We start from the raw sequence: 22,625 nt of genomic DNA on the forward strand, positions 1-22,625 counted from the left end.
GAAACCCCGTCAAAAAAAAAAAAAAAAAAAAAAGCTGGGTGTGGTGATGTGCACCTGTAATCCCAGGGAGGCTGAAGCAGGAGAATTGTTTGAACTCGGGAGGCGGAGGGTGCGGTGAGCTGAGATTGTGCTATTGCACACCGGCCTGAGCAACAGAGTGAGACTCTGTCTCCAAAAAAAAAAAAAAAAAAAAAATTGGGGAGTCCTCCCCACCACCAGCTCAGCCTGTGTGTTCAGGCAGGAGGCAGGCCAAGAACAGAGTCTGGAAAGGGATTGCACGGGCTTCTGCGGAGGGCCCAGAGGAGCCCTGCAGAGTTGGGGGACAGGGCCTCGGGGAGCGTGCTTGGTCAGAGAGGAGTGAGTGGCCCCCCAGGGGCTGGCGGGGGCCCTGAGGACAACTCCAGGCCCACAGGTTTCTCTGAAGCTGGGGCGAGGCCTCCAGTGGGCTCTGCTGGCCTCTATGGAGAATCTCCCATGAGTCATGTGTTGGTCCCCTGGCCCCTCTGAGAAGGTGTGTAAGGGGGTGTCCCTCCCACACAGACTTGGGCCAGCCCAGGAAGAAGGTGACCAGCAGGGGGAGGGCAGGAGGGAGCTGGCCTGGGGATGAGAGAGCAGGGGAGGCCAGGCCGGGCGGGCCAGGGCGAGCCGGGCAGGGGCTCCCTCGGAGGCTGCGTAATCCCCGCTCTCTGACTGACACCCGGCAGGGGGCCAATTAGGAGAAGCATATTTCCTTCACCCAGGGCACTTGGATGTTCCAGAAGCCGCTAATTAGAACCTCGGGTTTGCTGCCCCTGCTGGGTGAAGAGCAGGCCTGGCTGCCAGCAGCCCCGGACCCGCTTCCTCCTCCACGCCTCGCGGGCCGGGCCTTGCCCTTGTGTGGCTGAAGAGCACGGGTCTGGGGCTCCGCGGACCGGGGCAGCGGCCAGAGGGTGGAAGGCTGGGGCGGTGGGGGCGGATGAGACGGGGCCTGCGGGCTCGGGGCGCCAGCCCTGCCCCGTGTTCTCTCGGGCACACACTTAGTGAGCCAGAGCCCAGTTCCGGTGGGCTTGGAGGCAGAAAGCAAGGCAAAGGGATTTGGGGTGGGGGGGGCCTCAGTGCCAAGGCCCTGCCATGCCACTCACATTGGAGGGACCCCAGGACCGAAGGGAGCTCTGGAGATGCAGGTTCCTAATTTGCTGTGTGACTGGACAGGGAGCTTCGCCGCCGGGGCCTCGGTTTCCTCATCTGTCACATGGAGGTGTAGTCCAGGGCACGTGATATCCTTCTAAGTGAGACCCTGGCCGTGTCCCCTGCCCACAGCAGGCACCGTGTCTAAGGGGTGGGGGCCGTGGGGAGGCTGTCTCAGGTCACCTGGCCGCCCTCTCCTGGGGCACTCAGTCCTCTGTTGCCCTCTAGGGGATCCGGCTCTTCTTGCAAATGCTTGAAGGAGAGCTGCCAGGGAGGCTGAGCGGGGAGCAGTTGTTACCAGAAGACAGGTTTTATTATTTTCAAGCGCATTTGTGATTCCTACCAGCTTCTCAGGAAAGCCCAGCCTTGGAGGGACCCTTCCTCTGCGAGGAGGTGGCGAGTAGAGTGGGTGGGTGTGCGCGTGCCCACCACACAGCTGGCATCCTGTGGGGCAGCTCAGATATAGGCGGAGCACGGCCCTGCTGGAGGCACCTGCCCTGTGGTCACACAGCACACACCTGAAACCACGGGCCCGGAAACCACCACCAGGGGACTGGAGCATCCCAGCCCTGCCCTACGAGGCCCCGCCTCACACCCCACCAAGCCAAGAGGCTTCCTTGGTGGAGCCCCTCTGCCGCCGCCTCTTCCCATCTCCCTTCCACCGCCTTCCTCCCATCCCATCCCCGTGCTCCTGTGGGGAGCTCCACTGTTCCGTCCTCACCTCCTCCTGTCTGCACTGCCTCCCACATCTCACACAACCACTGTGCTCACGTCCACACCACTCACAGGCACACATACTGCACATGCGTGCACACACCATCATACACACCACACACACTATCACACAGGCACACACACCACACACATCACAGACTATCACAGTCACACATCATACACATAAACACACCATCACACACCACACGCACTTTATCACACAGGCACACACCACACACACGCATACACAATCACCACACACATCAAACACACCATCACACACTATCACATAGGCACACACACCACACGCACGCATACACACCCCACACATCAAACAGACTATCACAGTCACATATACACATACACACACCATCACATACACCACACGCACTTTATCACACAGGCACACACACACCACACACATCAAACACAGATACATAGACTATCACACAGGCATGCACACTATCACACGCATACCACACATGCATGCACACAGAATCAGGCACACACACCACACACGCACATAGGCACACATGCATGCACACACCATCACACCACACATCACACACCACATACTTTATCAGACACACCACACTATCAGAGACGCCACACGCACACACACATCAAACACACAGACTATCACATCATATACACACACCACACACACACCACACATTATCACACAGGCATACACACACCATACATCAAACACAGATACACAAACTATCACACAGGCGCACTATCTCTCACACACCACATGCATGCCCACACACTATCAGGCATACACACCACATATGCATGCATAGATACACTGTCACACATCAAACACAGTCGCACACACACCCCACACGCATCAGATACACCATCACACACAATCACACAGGCACACATGTGCACACACAATCAGATATGCACACCATCACACACAATCATACAGGCACATGTACCACACATGCACACATACACCACACACATCAAATAGATACACCATCACATATTTTATCACAGGGGCACACATACCACACATACCACACATGCACACATACCTCACACACACCCTGTACATCAGATACACCATCACACATAGACACACACTGTATCGTACAGGCACACGTACCACACATGCGTGCACACACACCCCACACACATCAAATAGATTCAACATCACACTATCACAGGCACACATACCACACATACACACATACATCACACACATCACACCATACACATCAGATATACACACCATGACACACAGGCACACTATCACACAGCCACAACTACCACACACACCATCACACATGCATATAATCGCATACACATTACACATACCACACATCACACATTCACACACTACACTGCACACACATCACACACTATCACACACATGCACACCCCATCACACACACCATCACACATGCCTACAACCACATACACATTACAGATATTACACACATGTTACACTACACCACTATACACATCACACACACCATCACACACACATACCACCACACACAGCATCACACAGGCGTACCCTATCACGCTCATGCACACACCATTACACATACAGCGTCACAGCAATGCACATCCCGAGAAGTCCTGGCCCCTCGCACACCCGTTTCCACCCCCAGCTGCCCCTCCACGCCCGTTCATTGAGCGCCTGCTGTGGGCCCCGTCTTGCCTTGGGTGCTGTGCTTGTAGATCTGTGTGAGGCTCAGTTTTGACCCTCGGAGAGCTTATAGTCTAGGAGGGGAGACCGACAGAGACAAGAGCCACAGAAGGAGGGGTGTGGCCGGGTTGCAGCCTGAGGTGGGCGCACACAGAGTGTGGTCCATTCTCTAGAGAGGGCGAGGGTGGGAAGGCTTCCTGGAGGAGGGAGCCTGAGTAACCAGTGCTCACTGGGCAAAGCAAGGCTCCCAGGTGGAGGGAGGAACGTCTCCAAGAAAGAAGCTAGGCATAGCACGGGGAAACGGGAGAAGAGTATGAGCTGGGTGTTCAGTGCACTGTGGGGCCCAGGGAGGCTGGAGAGAGGCCGGTGTTGGCCTCATGAGTTGCATCTGTGCGCCGAAGCCACTCTGACCCCTCCGGCTCAAGTGGCCACGCGGGGGCTCCCACCCACGCCCCCACCCCCTGCCTCAGGTGGCCTGGGTGCTGCCGCTGGCCTCTTCCTACTCCCTGGGACTCAGAAAGGGGGGAAGACAGAGAGCTCCCATTCTGAAAGGTGAGATCATCTCACTTCTGCCAGTTCTTGGAAAAGTTATTCGTTCCCAGAAATGTTTATTAGTCACCCCTTTTGTTGAAAGACATTTTGGCACCACCAGATGGAAAAATCAAAATGCTTCTCACAGGACGATTCGTCTCAAGTATTCCGCCTGACATCCCACAAGGATGATTTCTGAGGATACAACTCAAGGAGGATGTTCTGTTGGCATCTGCGGGGAGAAGCCGAGTCTGTTCAGCTCTGTGTGTGTGTGAGAGAGAGAGACTGTGTGTGAGAGACTGTGTGACTATGTGTGTGTGATTGTGACTGTGAGACTTTGTGACTGTGTTTGTGACTGTGTGAGTGTGTGACTGTGCACACATGTGCATGTGCTTGTGTGCTCTCTTGGGGGGTCCGTGGAAGCAGTGGGCCTGGGGACCTGAGCAGAATTCTGATTTGCATCCCCGTACCCTCCGTGTGCCCCGGCACCTCCCAAGCCAGTGGAAACCAAGTAGGGGGCTTGCCCATCCAAGAACTGTTCCCTCCCGCTGCTGGGCCCCGGACCGGGTACATCACAGCCTTGGTGCTCATCCCTATTTAATCTCCACAGACAGACAGACAGACACCTTGCAAGGGTGGGATTTTCATTCCTGTCAATGGAACACTCAGACTCCACAAGATAAAATACCATGCGCAGGGTTAGGTGCTCCACGGCTGAGACCTTGCTTCTCTCCCACACCCGGGAGGCAAGGCTTTGGCAGCAGGAGTAGGCGCGGCAGTCCTTTAGAACACTCAAGAACTGGGACCCCAACGGGGCCCCTGACTCTGGAGGAGCCTTGGAGGAGAGGCCACAGGGACATCTTCGTGGGTAAACAGGCGGGAGCGGGCACCGTGGTGCTGGGGATGTCCGAGATGGTGCGGCACGGGCACTGGGCATAGTGGCAGGGACGGTGGTGGTGGTGGGTGGTGACGGCAGAGGTGGAATCGGTGATGGGCATGGCTGCGTGTTGGAGGAAGCTTCCAGAAAGACCCCTGATGGTGAGTGGGGAGACCAGCTGGAGTGGAGGCAGGCGTGGAGAAGAGGCCGTGGCTCACTGCGGAGCTGATGTGGGTCAGAGCATGGCGGACAGTGGTGACTGGGGCTGGTGGAGGTGCTGATGGATGGATCCCGGTCCTGGCTCAGCCCTTGTCCGGTCGCTCAGGCTGGGAATCAAATGAGCCGGAGTGGGGAGGGTCTCACCATTGCCACCGCTTGTCTCCAGCTAGCCTCAGGGACACGGGGCTTCACAGCAAATGATGGACTCTCCGCTTCAGTAGCACCCTCTCCCCTTCAGTAGCACCCTCTCTCCTTCAGCACCCTCTCCCCTTCAGTAGCACCCTCTCTCCTTTTCTTGACCTTGGAGTCAATGGCTATTCCTGATCAGGCTCAGTTCCTTCAAGTGCGGAAAGCTGGACAGGTTATCAGCCCCTTTGTAGGAATGAAGTTACTATGTCCTGGATGTGGGCACAGATGTTAGGGGAGCACCCTGGGGGCTGTCCCCCAAGGTGAGGGCCCCTGCTGTGGGCCCAGAGGCAGCTGATGTGATGGCTGCGAGAGGCCACCTCCCCTGAGCATTGCCCCCCTGTCCAGGGACAGGACGCAGACCAGCCAGCAGCACGTGGCACGGTGTTTCGGAGGCTTGCTGACCCTTCCCTGGGGTCACTGGCCCCTGGGGAATCCTCTGATTTCCCCCACCAGATGTGACCCCCCTCTCTCCGAGTGCCCATATGGAGGCCAGATGTGGAGCTGGGCCCGTGTGAGTCAGCCTGAGGTCGTGGAATGTGGGTGACCACCAGGTTGGCCAGGGAGGGCCAGTCGGTCCCCATGACAGCTCGACAGAAAAGCCCCAGAGCCCACAGGAAGCTGCTCTGGTGTGAGCCCGGTGGGGGCAGGGTGCTGTGATACTGGGGCCTCTTAGCCCAGGCGGCTCCGGGGGGGGGGGGGGGGGGGGGGCGGCCCTTCCCAGCACAGTGACTTGCCATCCCACAGAGGGGGAGCCCTGAGGGGAGAGGTGGGCCCCAGAAGGGCTCTCCCTGGGATCTGGGCAGCTTCCTGGCCCTCATCTGCCCTTTTCCTGGAGCTTCCTCTTGTCTCTTCCGATGCTGTTTTCCTCTCCTCTGAGCATCCTGTTTTTAGGAAGGAGGGGTGGGGAGGGAGGGCTGTAAGGGGCCACGGAAGCATCTGATGAACGGTATCTCCTGCCCTTTTACAGATAGGGACATCAAAGCTCAGAGTAGGGGTGGGGTGGGGATCTGTCCAAGGTGCCCAGAGTGTGCGGCTGGGGACACCAGGCAGGAAATGCTAGTCTTCTGGCTCAGCCATGCCCTGTGTGTGTCTGACCACAGAGCACTTCTGCCGACGCAGAGCAGAGGTGGGCATTTTGTGAGGTGTTCCAGGTGGCCCTCCCCTGGCATGAGTGCCTTTGGTACTGAGGACCTCAGCACCTCTGTCATTGTTCCTGGGTTTCCTCCCCAAGGCCTGTCCCAAAGTCTTCACATACCTGCCAGCTCAGCTCTGCGTGTGCTGGGCTCAGGCCTCTGAGATACTGTGGGGGTACCCGGGGGGAGACCCCAGCCTCCCAAGAAGCCTACAGGAGCTTTGGGAGGTATCTCTGCAAGCCCCGGCCCCTGAGTCAATTCATCCAGCAGCACTCAGCTCCGCCCCCGCCCTGCTGTGGCCCCCGGGTCTCAGCTACTTCCTTCAGGTCTCCTCAGGGAAGCAGATTTTGAAGATGGCTTGACTTTTAGGAGCCGACAGGAGTTCCGAGCCAAGTCCCGTGTGTAGAGGGTGCATGGATGCTCATCCCACACGGGACAGGGCTCCACACCAGGGTGCCCCGGGAGCGGCCTGGAAATGCCAGCCTAGCTTGTGGAGAGGGGATGCTCTTGGCTGTCGGGCAAAGGGGCTTGCTGGAGGTGGCACCTTGGTGGGGAAATGGGCAGTGTTTGAGAGGTTCTCAGCCGGGCCACTCCCGCTCTGTGGGGTGGTATTAATCTACATCTGCAGGTCTGGTGGCCTCTGGCTGAAACACCCTCCATACCAAGCCTTCTGGGAGCCCCGGAGGGAGCTGAAGGTGGACTGGACTGAGCCCACGCCAAGGGAGGCTGGATTTCCCACTCTCCCTCCTCTGGAGGCTGGGCCGCCACTGCTGCTGAGGGTGCCGGCCTCGGGGCGTTGTGGGGCATGCTCACTGCTCCATCCTCCTCCTGGGTGGTTCTCGATGGCATGTCCCACCAGCCCTGCCCTGCCCTCACCGATGCCTTTGTTGTGCAAGGAGCTAGTTGGCTGATCCAGCCAGCCTGGGAGCACTGGGGCTGAGCCAGAGGTGGGAGGGCCTCGGCGGAGAGGAGCACTATCCACCCTCCAGGATGACTCTTGACAGCCATGTCCCTGCCTCTGGTGGGCCCAGCCGCTTAAAGGGTCGGGGGGACAAGCGTGGAATTCAGAGGCAGCCAGGCTGTTTCAGTTCGTTCTAACGGGAGAAGGCGGCTGCAGCTTCCTCCCTGGGCAGCAGGCTTTCCCCGGGGCTGCTGTGCTGGAGGCAGCAGCCCCCATGCCGAGGGCGCCCCAGCTGGGGCAGGGCCCAGATCCACTCCCCTTCTTAAGCCTCTTGCAAAGAAGGGTGCCAGCCCCCGATCTCTTTTCACTGATGAGCCTCGGGGTGCAGAGCTGGACAGGCCAGGCCTGACTGTGCCCACTTCCCAGGGGACAGGGCTGGTCTCCTTCCCAGGGGTCTGGCTCTCTGATTCTAAGACCTCCTAATGTTCTGTCCTTCGGGGACCCCCAGGTAGACAAATGGTCTCAGGTAGCTAACTCCTCTCCCTTCGCAGAAACAGAGCCCAAGCACCAGGACCTAGCATGGGAAACTGAGGCAGCGTCCACACTGCTTTCAGTTCCGTGAGAGAGGGTCATCCTGTTCTTATGGTTGAGGGGAAACCTTCAGCCAGCTCTAAGTTGGGTATCCTCATCTTGTTCAAGTCCTGGGGCAGGGCCCAGGTGGCGGGCACATGGCAGGAGATCCCTGAGGACTCCTGAGGGCAGCAGTGGCAGTTGCCAGGCCTGGCCACAGTGAGCCTCCAGCCCTCTGTCTCCTTTGATGTAGACTAGGCGGGGGTCACAGTGACCGCCCCCATCTTAGGTGTGGTGGTCCCTTGCAGTGACCGCCACCCCCATCTCAGGTGTGGCAGCCCCTTGCAGTGACCCCGTGTCCCAGGTGTGGCGGCCCCTCTCCCACATTCCCCGGCAGGGAGTCGGGAGAGGGCAGATGAGCATCACTGAGACCAAACCTTGGCTCTGGCGGCCCTTCCTCCCTTCGCAGAGCCTGGGAAGCATGTGCTGAGTTGCGTTTCAGGAAAGCAGCTGCAGCTCGTGACACGCTTTCCACAGCGGGAGATTTATGGGGCTGCGCGGCTTTCATGGTTTCTGTGGGGTTCCTATTCTCCCCCCCCATTTGTCCTGGCCGCTGTCTCCGAGGCAGATGGGTGACAAGCCTCCCCTAGCTGGACCGGCCCAACAGGAAGGTATGGCTGGGTGGGGGAGGGGTGAGGCTGACCACCCCAGCCTCCTTCGGAGGGGGAAGCTGCTGGGAGCCACTGGGGGCCCACCTCGAGCAGCCCATAAATCTCTGAGACCTCCAGGAGGCAGGAAGCCTCCCCGCGGAGGTGTCCCACACACTCAGGCCTTGCCAGGGAAAGGAGAAGGGCCAGCAGTCCCCAGAGTCTGTGCCGCGGCCACTCCCCCAGGGCCCAGCCTGCGAGTTGTTTATTCCGGGCTGGGCCTTTCCTGCCATGTGTCAGTTCCCAACGGGCAGATGAATGAGCAGCATCTGTCGCTTCTGCACCAGCCCGACAGCTCCTACAACCTGGCCTGGGCGGGGAGCTTTGATCCCAGCAGGAGGTCCCCCAAATCTGCAAGGAGGGGCATCTGTCAGTTCCCATCTATTCCTGCCACTAACTTTCTGGGGTGGTGACAATACAGGGTCCTCAGAAGGCCTAGAGCTCACAGGCTATGGTGGCTCCTGGGCCCGGACTGGAGCTGGGGAAGGAGGGAGGTTTTGAATGGACTGGGGTCTGGACAGAGGACAAGGGCTCCCGTGGGGCAACAAGTCGCCCTCTGGAGGAATCTAAGCAGAGGCTGTGACCTGGACCTCCCCATTCTTCAGGTTGCCTTTGACGGCCTGGTAATGGGTCAACACTGGGACTCTGAGGCAAAGTTGAGGTACCCCAGGAAGGAAGACCCAGATGCTCACTCGGGTACCTTGCACTGCAGCCAGGGGCGCAGGAAGCAGCATCTGAAAAGCCACCCAGGGCTGGACAGGCCAGGCCTGACTGTGCCTACCTCCCAGGGGACAGGGCTGGTCTCCTCCCCAGGGTCTGGTTCTCTGGTTCTACTGCCCTCCTTGACCAAGGGAAGTGCTCAAGACACACAGCCTGCCCTGGCCCTGCCTCCTAGCCCCCTGGCCCCTCGGCCGGAACCAACTCCACACTGCTGCAGGCTGCCCTTGTTGACTCTGGCCCCCACGGACCTGGTCCTCAGCCCCTTTTCTGACCTCCTCGGAGCCACGGCCAGCCCTCCAGAGCCCCATGTGGGCGTCTGCTGTGGGGCGGAGGAAGGTGTGCCCCTGTAGCCAGGTGGCAGGTGTGGGTTAGGGCAAGGGAAGCCCGTCCTCTTGGCTCGCACTGCCTTGGTGGCTGAAAGAGTTCTTGGCGTGAAAGACATTCCTGTGAACCCCAGAAATGCTGAGAGGGAGGGCCGCTGCTGCCCCACCCCACCTGCAGCCTTTTCACGGAGCTCCGTGGCTGGCTGCAGGAAAGGAGGGTTTACTGCACAGAAGTGGGGTGGCCCATGGGCTGCAAGGGCAGGAGACAAAGCTCAGCCAGGTGCCTAGGACTGGACAGCGGAGGCCACTCCTGGCCGCCCTGGAACTGTACTCTCTCTTCTTGCTTTCCCTTGGGCATCTGCTCTAGGCACCCGCTGCCTCCCCATGGTGGAGCACCAGGGCTCAGTTACGCTTCCAGTCAGCCCAACCCATTCAGCATCCAGGGTTCCAGTTCCCACGTCCCAGCCCTGGTTTTGTCCGCCCTGACAGCAGATCCCTGCCCTGAGCAGAGTCGGCTGGGAAGAGCGCACCAACTCACTTGTAGCAGTCAGCGATGCGGCAGCAAGGGCTCAGAGGAAGGGGGGATGAAGTTGAGCTGTGGACCCTGGGATGCAGCCGTTGAGCACTTATGTAAAACCAGAAGCACCAGCAGGCAGAGGCCAGGCTCCCCTCCCCAGGCGGGAGGGTTGAGGAGCTCTGTTAACATCAGCCTCATTGACTTCCTTGTCTCCACTTCAGAGAATGGCCATTCTGACTTAAGGTGGGAACTTCTTCCTGTGCGACAGCAGTCCCTCATGTTTTTTTTTTTTTTTTTTTTTTGGCGATAGAGTTTCACTCCTGTTGCCCAGGCTGGACTGCAGTGGTGTGATCTCCACTCACTGCAAACTCCGCCTCCCGGGTTCAAGCAATTCTCCTGTCTCAGCCTCCCCAGTAGCTGGGATTACAGGTGCCCACCACCACCACGCTTGGCTAATTTTTTGTATTTTTAGTAGAGACAGCGTTTTACCATGTTGGCCTGGCTGGTTTCAAACTCCTGACCTCAGGTGATCCACTCGCCTCGGCCTCCCAAAGTGCTGGGATTACAGGCATGAGTCACCGCGCCCAGCCAGCAGTCCCTAATTTAAGGACTGTCGGCACACTTCTCATCTCCCTGGTCTGACGTCACCATCTGCCTTTCTGAGAGCAATCTCATCTCTCTCCTTTTTGAATACACGGTGGGGGATCCTCAGCAGAGCCCCCAGTTCCAGCGTTCTTGAAGACAATTTTTAGGACATCAGTGCAAGGACAGTGGGAGTGCAGGCATGCTAAGGGCCGAGGCTAATTAGCTTGGGGTGAGTTTCATCGTATGGGTGTGTCTTAGTTCTGGGCTGCTGCCACAAAACCCCTTAGATTGGGTGACTGATAACAGAAACTTATTGCTCATAGTTCTGGAGGCTGGGAAGTCCAAGACCAAGGTGCCAACAGATTCCGAGTCTGGTGAGGGCTTGCTCTCTGCTTCAGAAATGCTGCCTTCTTGCTGTGTCCTCACACAGTGGAAAGGGCATGGGAACTATGCCTCTTTTTTTTTTTTTTTTTTTTGAGACGGAGTTTTGCCCTGTCACCCAGGCTGGAGTGCAGTGGTGTGATCTTGGCTCACTGCAACCTCCACCTCCTGGGTTCAAGCAATTCTCCTGCCTCAGCCTCCCGAGTAGCTGGAACTACAGGTGCCTGCTGCCACGCCTGGCTAATTTTTTGTATTTTAGTAGAGACAGGGTTTCACTGTGTTGCCCAGGGAACTCCTGAGCTCAGGCAATCTGCCTGCCTCGGCCTTCCAAAGTGCTAGGATTACCAGCGTGAGCCACTGTGCCCAGCTTCTATAAGGGCACTACTCCCATCCACAGGGTGAAATCCTCATGATTTAATCATGTCCCAAAGACCCTACTTCTTAATATTCTCACACTGGATATCAAGTTCCAACAGATGAATCTGGGGGGGATACTAACATTAAAACCATGATAGGGTCTAAGAGGCCCATCCTTGAGGCCATGGTCCTAGGTTGGGCAGAACTGCCCATAGCCCACTGTGCGAAGCCCCCTCGTTGGGTGACATCACGGGTACATCTGGGTTGGGAGGGGCCCCAGGTTCCATGTAGCCCAGAGATCCCCATCATTCCTCACTTCAAGCCAGAGGTTGGTTGGAGGTGACAGCAGCCTGGTGGAGTGCTGTGTGGCTGCTGATGCTCGTGCTCCCAGACCTGCAGGGCAGGTCTGTGTGAGGTCACTGTTGCAATGCACATTTTGAATATTTTCAGCTGTATGTGCACGGCAGGGGCTTGGCCCAGGCACTGCATGTGTAGCTCATACTTGGTGGGCTGTGTAATGTGTAGAGGGGTTGCCAAGGGCAGCGGAAATATGGCCTTTTTCCAGCATAATGATGAGTCCTACCACTACGTGCCCCTGCCCCCTGTGGCCAGGACAGCTCCCACCCCTGATGTTGCTGAGATCTGCTGGGGGTGGAAGGACAAAGGCTGGTTGCTTTCTCCCGACTGACCAGTGTCCATTGCTCTATCCCTCTGGACTCCCGACAGTAAGGTGTCCAGGGGAGGGTACCTTTCAGGGCTTTGCGCTTGGTGTTACGCAGTTAAGCAAGTCCCCTTCAGGCCTGTGTGGCTGTGCCTGGTAGATGCACAGGGGGCTGCTTTGGATGCGACGCCTGGTTTCCAAGGCATTCACTGATGGGGGGAAGCTCAGAGACCAGAGAGGGTTGGGCAGGGCTCAGCGGCCCTTCTGCTATGACCCCAGGGAGTGAGAAGGTCCCTGGGAGGCCTCTGCAGGAAGTCTAAGGCTAGGCCTTCTCCAGCCAGCTCTTTCTCTAGGCTCTTCTCAGCAAACGTGAGACTCTGCCAGCTCTGCCCTTCTGCCTGGCCCTGAGCAGAGGCCCAGCATCCCCAGAATCTTTAAGATTAATTGTATTAGCTTCTAGGGCTGCCAGAACAAAGTACTACAGATTGAGTGGCTTAAACCATAGAAATGTATTTCTCACAGCTCTGGAGGCTGGAAGTCCAAGATCAAGGTGTCAGCAGGGTTGTTTTCCTCTGAGTTCTCTCCTGGCTTGTAGATGGCCACCTTCTCGAGTCCTTACAGGATCTTCCCTCTGTGTCTCTGTCTCTTCATCTCCTCTTATAAGGACACGGGTCATAGGGCCTACCGTAATGACCTCATCTTAATTATACTTAAATGTTGTAAAATTTTAATGGGTACTTAATTATACTTTAAAGACCCTATCTCCAAGTAAAATCATCCTGTGAAGCCCAGGGGGTTAAGCTTTCAACAGAGGAATTTGTTGGGACACCATTTAGCACACAGCACCAACAGATGCTCTGAGCCTGGGATCAAAGCTGTGCTCTCCCAGAGCCCCAGCCCAGGGTGCCTCCCACAGCATCCTTGTTGGGCCACTCCAGCCCATGCTGGCTGGGGACACTGTGGCTGTGCGAAGGGTCTGAGGTGTCCAGCACAGCAGAAACAGCCGTATCCTGAGCTCATTCGTATTCAGCTCAGTCCTGGGGAGAGGAAAGTGGGGCGCTCAGGGATGCCTGGGGTGGCTCCCCCATTGCTTAGCTAAGGGGCTCTCAGTTGCCACGGTGACCTCTGTCTGCACAGTCAAATACACTCAGCCCAGCCACTTCTCTGAGCTGGAGGGCTCCCCCCACCCCAGAGTTCACACTGACTGTTGAGTCCCTTGGTGACAAAAACATGGAAACGGTTGCCATGGCAGCCATTCTTTGGAGCCCTCAGACTGGAGTGCAAAGTTCAGGATGCCCAGGGACAGCTGAAATGAAAATATGGGAAAATGTGGTTCCCTCGCCCTGGAAGGATGAGTCGGTTGGCATTCAGTGCGCTCCTGCGCCTGGCTGTCCCTGCCCCTCCCCATCCCCTGGTCCATGTGTGGGTATGGGGGGTTGCCCTGTGAGTGAAGGAGCAGAGTGGCCCCCAGAGATGTAGACAGAAGCCAGCCAGCGTGGGAAGGCAGGCTGAGTTGGGGTGGGTCCATTGTCTGGAGGGGTAAGTGGGGAAGTGATGACCGCTGGGCGTTCCCTGGGGACATGTGCTTGTGACTGCCGAAGCCACAGAGCTTGCCTGTGTCTTGGTTTCTTCAAGCTGCTGCTGCTTTCTCAGGAGGGCTCAAGTCTGCTTCATGGTCCAGCCTGGGGAATAAAGTGCTTCGCCTAGTGAAGGCTACAGCGTGTGAGGGGAAGGGAGCCTGCTCTGACAGTGCGGGGCAGGGGAGTGAGTGGATGGCTGTTTCTCTTGAACAGAGGTTGAGTACAGCAGTAGGCCTCTCCAGGTACCCCCTTGGCCTGGGGGCAATGATCATGTGTCCACCTCCAGCAGGTCCCCAAAAAGGCTCCATGAGGGTCTGGTGACCGAGATGCACCAACCAAAGGGTTCTGCAGTCAGGGCTGTTTGAGAAACCAACATATGTATACAGGATTCTCAGGTTAAAGGCTCTGAAAAGTCCTGCAGTAAGAGCAAAGTTTCTCCTTATTTGTTTATGTAGCATCTCTTATTTTTGAAGTCTCCCTTACTATCTTGCAGAAATGACATCTGGGAACATTTGTCCTCTGAGTCAACAGCATCTCACCACTTGTGAGAAATGCATATTCTAGAGCCTCACCCAGATCTGTTGAATCTGAAGCTCTGGGGCGGGGCCCAGCAGTGTATTTTCACAAGCCCGCCAGGGCATTCTGATGCATGCTCCATTTGGGGAAGTCCTCTACTAGGGAAAATACTGGCAGAGAATTTGGAGTAAGAGGAATGGTCTGGGGACCTTGGGCAGCACAGAGGAAGGGAGGCCCCCTGGTAGGGATGGCTTAGACATGGGAAGCGGCAGTCCAAGGACTCCGGGGCTCTGGAAAAGGCACTACAGCCACCCCAAAGGGTGGGTTCTCATCTTCTGCCCCTGAGCATTCTGCCCCTGAGCATTGAGGACCCATTATGGTTTTCTGAGACTGGTTGGAGGACCAGGCTGTGTGTGTGTGGAGTGCCATGAGATCTGGTGTAAAGTGACTTGGGTCTTTGGAGAAGCGTACCCCTGAGGAACCTCCGTCTCCCCCGCCAGCATTGCGCTCACCCGAGCGCCTGCCCTGGGCAGACAGCTTGCGCAGAGTGCTGGGGGCGTGGGCAGCACCTGTAGGTTTCCTGGACAAAGTGCGTCTCGACAAGGCCGGGAGATGGCTTGTCCCGACGGCAGTGCTGGGTGGCACCCTCAAAGCGTGGGTGGCGAAGCCTCTTGGAACAGCGGCCTTGGCCCTGGTGTTAGCAGGTGGGGGGGTCTACGATCAGCTTGCCACCACCCACGCGCTCCTCCATGGGACACTCTCTGCAGTCACTTCCTGGGGCTGGGTCTCCTTTCCCTTCTCTCCAGGCTCAGGCAGGGTGGACCTGGCCACAGCATCTGGGGACCCACCCGCCTGCCTGTGCTTCCTTGCAGCCGTCCAGATTCACATCCTGAAGGCGGACAAGGCGGGGGACTGGTGGAAGTTCACGGTGAACATCATCTCCGTGTACAAGCAGGGCACGAGCCGCATCCGCCGCGGTGACCAGAGCCTGTGGATCCGCTCGCGGGACATCGCCTGCAAATGTCCCAAAATCAAGCCCCTCAAGAAGTATCTGCTGCTGGGCAACGCCGAGGACTCTCCGGACCAGAGCGGCATCGTGGCCGACAAAAGCAGCCTGGTGATCCAGTGGCGGGACACGTGGGCGCGGCGGCTGCGCAAGTTCCAGCAGCGTGAGAAGAAGGGCAAGTGCAAGAAGGCCTAGCGCGGAGGCAGCAGGCGGGCGGGCGCCAGGGCGGGGCCGAGCGAGAGCGGGCGCCTGGGCCCGGCCGCCGCGGACTTGGCCCGCGAGGGCTTTCCCAGGTGGGGGGAGGGAGGGGGCGGGGCCGCACGGCGCGGGGGGCGGGGCCCTCGGCGGCCCCTCCCCCGGTCCCCACCCTGCGCGCCCCGGGCGACAGCCGCGTGCGCGCGGGGCGGGGTGCGTCGCCGGCCGGACCCTGGAGAAATGAGGACGAGACGTAGCTACCTCACGGGGCTCCTTCCAGAGCAGAGACGCGCTTCCCTGGGGCTGGGCGCGGCCGCAGTGGAGGGGCTGGGGGCAGCCTGCCCTGGGGTGCGGGGGCGGGCGCAGAACCGCACAGCTGGGGCCGCAGGCGCGGGGCGTGGATGGCGCGGAGACGGGGACGGGAGGAGAACTGTGAATTCTCAGGCCTGCAGTCTGGGCGGGGTGCCGAGCACCGACCATACCACCACCCCACACGCAGCAGACGGGATCCCCGCTTTCTTTTCGGCCCCTTCCTTCTAGCAGTTCCCCGCGGGCCACCTGGCTGTCACAGCCTGGGCTCCTCCATCTGAAGGGCTCTGGCAGCATTTGGGGAACGGACGGCTCCTGTCCGGCCAGCACGCACCAGGCGGCCTCTGTCTCCACTGCCACCTGCTGAGTGGGTCCTCCTGGGTGGGGTCTTGGGGTGGGGTGGGTGGTTCACCTGTGGAGAGAGGAAGCCCCTGCTGCTGCCTGCCTCTGCCCAGCGTGGGGCTCACCCAGGATTCTGGCCCATTCAGAGGGCAGTGGGCCCAGGGACACCCCTGAGAAGCCCAAGTCGGGTGGTCACCGCCTCATGCTGGAGCTGCCTGTTGGAGGAGGCATTGCAAACGCAAAACCTCCCAGAGAGTTTCCTTTTGGAAACTTGGAACCAGCCCCTTTTATGACATTTTCCAGGGGAGGGGGAAGGGGCACTGGCTGGGTTTATGGCAGTGACACTATTTATGTAATGACATCAGCTCCTGCAAGGCCCCTCAGCAATGTCAACAGCTGGAAAGGGCCTGAATGGGCTTGGAGTCTGCAGGCTGCGAAGACATTTGGGCCTGGCTTGGGGCAGGGGGCTTGCTTGAGCTGGAATGGGGTTTGCTGGCTCAGCGAGGTACGAGAGTGCCTGAGCCATGGGTGGGCGGGGGTGCAGGAATGACCAGGTTCCTGGGGGCCAAGGAGGCCATGCTGGCTTCTCCAAGGAAAGGCACAGAGGCTGCCGGGCCTGCACCCTACAGCTGTCTTGGTTTGGCCTGGGCCACACCTTGATGACCATACCTTTCCAGACGGCCTCTTTGTGGAGTCTGCCTGTGCCCTCCACTGTGCCCCAGCCCTCCTTCCAAAATCTCCTAGAGACACTGTCCTCAAGCAGGCAGCCCCTTTTGTTCCGACCTCCTCACACAGGGTCCATTCCTGTGCCCTCAGGCCTCCTGGCTCCCCGCCTTTCTGGGCTCTGTGCACTGCCAGGGCCTCTGGCCCACATCCTCACACCCAGCGCACTGAATTAGAGGCCTGGCTCCCCTCACAGTCAGGAAATTGGTTTCACTTTCCCGGCCAGAGTTTGGCTGCTCAAAAGGGTCATACCAAGTATGAAGCTCGACCCCCGGTGGTCTGGCTTCCCTCTGCCTTCCCCGCTTCTGCCCGCATCACGGCTGCCATTTATAGGGCACCTGCTGTGTGCCAGGCACTTTACCCACATGTTCCCAGCTTGTACTCATGACAACCCTGTGGGACAGGGACCCGTTGTCGCCAGCAAGGAGACTGGAGTACACGTGCCCAAGGTCATGCTGCAAATTGGTGGCAGGACTGGGGCTCAGACTCCAGGGGCCACGCTGGCCCTCACTGCACTCCAGCTCTGCAGCCCACCCGCGCAATCCCTGTGCATCCCGGGAGGGTGCTTTTGGGGGAGTGACCACTGAGCCCCTGGCCCTGGTTACTGCCTCTTGAGGACACTGGCATCTGGGCTGGAGAACAGGAGCCCGGGGTTGGGTAGGGCATGGGGACTATCGCATCTTCAGAGGGGGCAGAAAAGTGGTGGGGGACACAGGGACGGACTTGCCAGACGGCAGCTCCAGGTTCCAGGAAGGGTGGTAGAAAGGTGTTTTGGCTGCCTCGGGGTGGTTGGAGAGACTCCAGGACAGACTGGCAGAGGTGCCTCAAGGGCAGGGAGCAGACAGACCTGCCCTGGGAAGGGGCATTTGGCTTCCCTGAATTCAGCCTAAGGCTGCAAGACAGGGCCCCTCTCCAAGCTGTCAGCGCCCCTTGGATGCCCAGTGTGGTCTGCTGGGTGCCATTGGCATCACAAGGCACTACACTGCTGGGGCGGTTTTCCTCTGTCTATGCCAGTGTGGTTTCTTCACCCTGCCCGGAAGGGCTGTGGCAGGTCCACGATATCCCACCCTGGGCCTGGGTCTCACTGGTGTCCTGTGAGGGGCTTGCACTTGTGGTTTCTGAGGCCCCGTCAGCAACGGAGCCAGCGACACGCCAAGCAACAAGGCATCTTGCGGAAAATTCAGCCAGTGTCCCGCCACTCCCTCCAGCTCAGCACCCCGAAGGCCACAGGCTGTCCACCCAGTGGCTTGGCCCTTGGGGAATGCGTCAGGGTGACTAGATTCACCAGGCTAGGGGCCAGGTCACGGTTGGGATTGTCCGGTCATCACGAGCTGCCTTTCCTATCCACGCACCCAGCCCGAACCCAGCACACCACTCCCGACTGCAACCCCCGGCCTCTGCGGTCCTCCACTCCTGAGCCCCACGCCTAGGAGCAGAGGGAAATGGGAATTGAGGTGTTCCGGTTTGTACAGTTAGGAAGGGATGTAAAACGGAACTAGATTTTGAAGAGTGTATTAACCAGAATTGTGCTATGTAGGTGTTTGAAGAAAAACATACCAGATTAGTCTTTGTTTTTGAAACGGCTTCCCCAGTTGTCCTTTTTCTTAGCAGCTGGGTGGTCTGGTGTCCCTGACAGCCGAGTGCCTGCTCTGTGGACGCGCAATAATGCCGGAGATTTGCGGGGGAGGACATAGGGCTGCCCCCCCGGGATTCACCTGCTGGCTGTGGTCTCTGCCCACTGCATCTGTCCTTGGAAAGCAGGGCAGGAGGCAGCATCCCCAGGGGCCTCTAGGTGGGAGGGATGGACACCTGGGGTCACAGCCCAGGGAGGCTGGGAGCTGCTCCAAGGCCCTGGAACTCTGCCTCAGTCGCGGCTTGCTGGGGAAGGGTACGGACTTTCTTGGAGTTGCCCCAGGTTGGAATGAGACTGAACTCAAGAAGAGACCCTAAGGGACTGAGGAATGGTTCCTACCTTTAGGAAAGTGGAAGATGCTTAGGCTCTCAACACTTAAAGGACGCCCCCTTGAAGCCCAGAGCGTGGACAGACTAGACCCATTGATGGGGCCACTGGGCCATGGTCCGTGGACAAGTCATTCCTGTGGGCCACGGCCACGGCACACCCGGGGGTATCAAAATGTGTACTTGTGGGGTCTCGCCCCCTGCCAAAAGCCAAACCAGTCCCACTCCTGTCATTGGACGTTTCTTCCCATTCCCTCCTCCCAAATGCACTTCCCCTCCTCCCTCGGCCCCCTCCTGTGTTTTGGATTTCTGTTCATTCAGAATTGTAAATGTTTAGTTGTGACCACGACGTATTGTTTGCGTCAATGTCCCTTTCCGATGCATACTAATATATTATGGTTATTATATATGAATATATTTAATGACATGGAAAAAGTTGTGGATTTTTTTAAGTTTCTTTCCTTTTTTTTGGGCGGGGGCGGGGTGGTTAGAGTTGTAATGGACCCAGATGGAACTTGTAACGTGGGCCTCACATGATAGAACTAAATTCAGATATCATTAAATAAACTCTTGTACACTGTGCCGTCTCGCAGTCTTGATTGGTGGCCTGGGCTGTGGGTGTGTGGGGAGGTAGGGGAAGGATGGAGTTTTCGGGGAGTTTGAGGACTATGGCTTCAGGCCGAAGAACTCCCCGGCAAGTCAGAGCCCGGGTTTTACCCAAAGCCTCAGAGACAGAGCGCTAACCCCCTAAAAGGCAGGAAAAGAGCAGTTTTGCTTGGAATGTCCCAGGGGCTTGCTGGCCGTGAATGCTGTTTTGAGCTAAGAGGCTCTGGAATGGGGCAGGCTGCAGGAACCCACTCCAGGGACCCATCCTTGCCATTCCCTGGAGTTCCAGGACGGAGAGAGGGGAAAGGGGTCCCTTCCCACTTTGCCCTACCTGCAACCCCCGGGGCGGAGAGCCACCTTTGACCCCCTCCATTTGATTCAGAACCTGCAGGTAGTTTCTGACTTTTACATAACTGGCTCCTTCTATGAAAGCCAAGTAGAGACTCAAGAAACTACAGCAGGGTTCGTGAAAGAGATCTTGCAAAATATTTTTTTCCAAGCGATTGCTAAAGGCTTCGTGCGGTGCAGAGACTGGGCCAGTGCCAGCACCACGCAGCCACCAAGAGCTGAGCTCACTTGGTTTCTGAGAGGCTATATTTAAACCTCCAAATGGTTGTGATTTCTTTATTAAATAAACAATTCAGTCATTAGGAACATATTGTGTTGCCATGAAAAGTGGGGCCGATCGTCACCAGGAAGCTATAATTTCTGCACCCAGCTGTTTTGAAGGCAAGCCTCAGCAATGGGCCCGGTCTAGCCCCTCAGCAACGCAGGCTCAACAGGCCCTTCCTTGGAAGGTATGGAGAGCCCCCTTCGCTGCTGTGAGCGAGCTGACTGGAGATGCCATTCGCTTCTGCTCAGGAAGAAACAGGGCCAGCCCTGCCGCCTCGGGGGTCTGGCTCTGCGGAAGGGAGCTGGGCTGTCAGAGCCTGGGGTCAAAGCCAGGGCAGGTAGATACGTGAGTGGTCTCTGGGTGTCCCAGTCTCAGGTGTAAGTCCCTGCTGAAATGACAGTGCCTGACAGTGGGTGGGCAGGGATGAGATCCAGGTCTCAGCTGGCCAGACAGGCTAAGGAGAAACACAAGCCTTTTCAGGGGTCTCAGGTGGTCCCCGGGGCCAGCGGGGCCACTGGTGGCATTTAAGACCCACAGAGAGACTGGGCTAAGAGGCCTGTGATGCACTTGAGGCAGTTTCATTCTCAGCTTTCGTCCTTTTAGGTCAAGGGTCCAGTTCTCAAGGACTTTCATGATGTGGCTTTTTTCTGTCCATTAAAAAAAAAAAAAAATTTAAAAAGGTGTGTGTCTGAGAGCCCGCGTTTCCTTTGGGACGCCACCACAGTCAGGCCCTGTGAGGGTGGCTGCAGCCCCAGGCCCAAGGCCAGAAGGAAACACACATTAGAACACGTACTGTCACCAGCCCCTCTGCCTCCCAGGATATTATGCTCTAGCTGGGGAGAGAGGGCATCTGCCAAAACTCAATGGAGGAAATAAGCTGGGTTGCTAAGGACTGGCCCAAGGTAGTGGGAAAAGCCCATTTTAGAGACGGGAATGTTGAGTCACAAGGAAGCGGGGTGATCGCTATCAGGGACCCAGAAGCCAGTGCCATCCATTAAAAAATGCCTGATGGTGGGCGGGCAGGTACGTCAGAGCCCTGCGGGTGTCAGAGCTTCGCGGGGCCTGCCCAGCCATCCGAGCCGCCACTGGGGAGCCTCACTCATTCATAAGGCTCTCCCCTGCCCATTCCCGCTCCACCACTCAGAGACAGCGCCCTGGCATGGGATGCCCACTCGTGGCAGACACACCCCTTGGTTTCAGATTTTGTTGAACAGATATCTCTTTCTCCACTCTTCTTAAAACTAAATAAAGACACATAAGAAACAGGCCAAGAAAAATGGGGAATGAAAAGAATAACGGAGCCAGTAAGAAATAGAGGATATGGACGGATTACACGCCTGCTTTATCTGACTGGAGCCTCAGCGGGACGGCAAGTCCCTTCTGGAAAGAGGTCAGTGTCTTTTGTTATTGACATGTAGTTGGGAGGAAGTCTGAAATTGTAGGAAGCAATCGGAGGAAAGATGGGTCTTGGCCCCCTTTTTAAAATAAGGGGCAAAAACCCACTTAATTTCAACAGCGCTGGGTTAGAAAATCCAACTAGCTAAGAGATGATCCTTAACTAGTCTCTGCTTAAGATGTCAGTGTCACTGTGAACCTCAAGAAGCAGGGCATACAATTCTAAGGAGGCTAAGGCACTCTTTTCTGACTAGGAGGAACAATGCAGCTGTTTGGCCAGCCAGCAGTTCTCTCTGACTAGTCAGGAGGGAGCCTCACAGGTTTTTTGTGTGTTTTCTTTTGTTCTTGAGACAGAGTCTCCCTCTGTTACCTAGGCTGGAGTGTAGTGGCACGATCTTGGCTCAGTGCAACCTCTGCCTCCTGGGTTCAAGTGATTCTCCTGCCTCAGCCTCTTGAGTAGCTGGGATTACAGGTGCCTGCCACCACACCCAGCTAATTTTTTATATTTTCACCATGTTGGCCAGGCTGGTCTCGAACTGCCAGCAGTTTTTGAAGAGGGGCCATCAGGAACCTGCATCAGCCATGTAGAAGGAGAGTTTCAGGGATCTAGCTCATGGAAAAAGCCCAATCCCAGCCAGGCCGAAGGCTGCAGTCAGCAGAGAAAGAATTTTCCCTATCAAAGTCACAAATGACTGGTGGAGGCCGTGCCCAGGCAGGGGCCCTGCGGGTTTTGAAAGGAGCTATCACCCTGGGGCTAATGATAACTAAGGTTTAGTTACAGTTACTAATAAAAATGAAGTTTAAATGGAACAGAAGGACCAGCTGTACCCAGGTATCTGGATTTCTTTATATGGTATCAAGAGTTAAAATGCTTATAATTAATAATCGGTTAAGTTAAACAGTACTTACACTGTTATTTTAATCACGTTTCTTTTCATTGAAAAGGCACCCGAGGTTGGTGGCTACTAAGGCCCTGCCTTGCCTTTCTTCTTTATGCTTGGACAGAGGGCTTTAGGCTTGCCCAGCCAACTCCAAAGCACTCACTGTGGGTCACCCAGGACTGTGGTCCTGGCAGCTTTGAGGGGGGAAAAGCCAAGCCTTTCAAACCATGCTTGAAAATGCCATCTTTACATTAGCCACGCTCTCTAGGGTGGCTCTTGAGG

At 57.2% G+C, this 22,625-nt stretch overlaps 1 protein-coding gene across 1 annotated transcript in view; it reads left to right on the plus strand.

Moving 5' to 3' along the window:
• NTN1 (netrin 1) overlaps positions 1 to 15,573 on the plus strand; it is a 228,318-nt gene extending 212,745 nt beyond the window's left edge. The window contains exon 7 of the mRNA XM_025362550.1: positions 15,187 to 15,573. Within this exon, the coding sequence (XP_025218335.1) occupies positions 15,187 to 15,515 (329 nt within the window). The 3' untranslated portion in view covers positions 15,516 to 15,573. The remainder of the gene's footprint in view (positions 1 to 15,186) is intronic.
• The last annotated feature ends 7,052 nt before the right edge of the window (positions 15,574 to 22,625 follow it).

The sequence above is a fragment of the Theropithecus gelada genome, chromosome 16 (genome assembly GCF_003255815.1).
Source record: "Theropithecus gelada isolate Dixy chromosome 16, Tgel_1.0, whole genome shotgun sequence".
Lineage (NCBI taxonomy): Eukaryota > Metazoa > Chordata > Mammalia > Primates > Cercopithecidae > Theropithecus > Theropithecus gelada.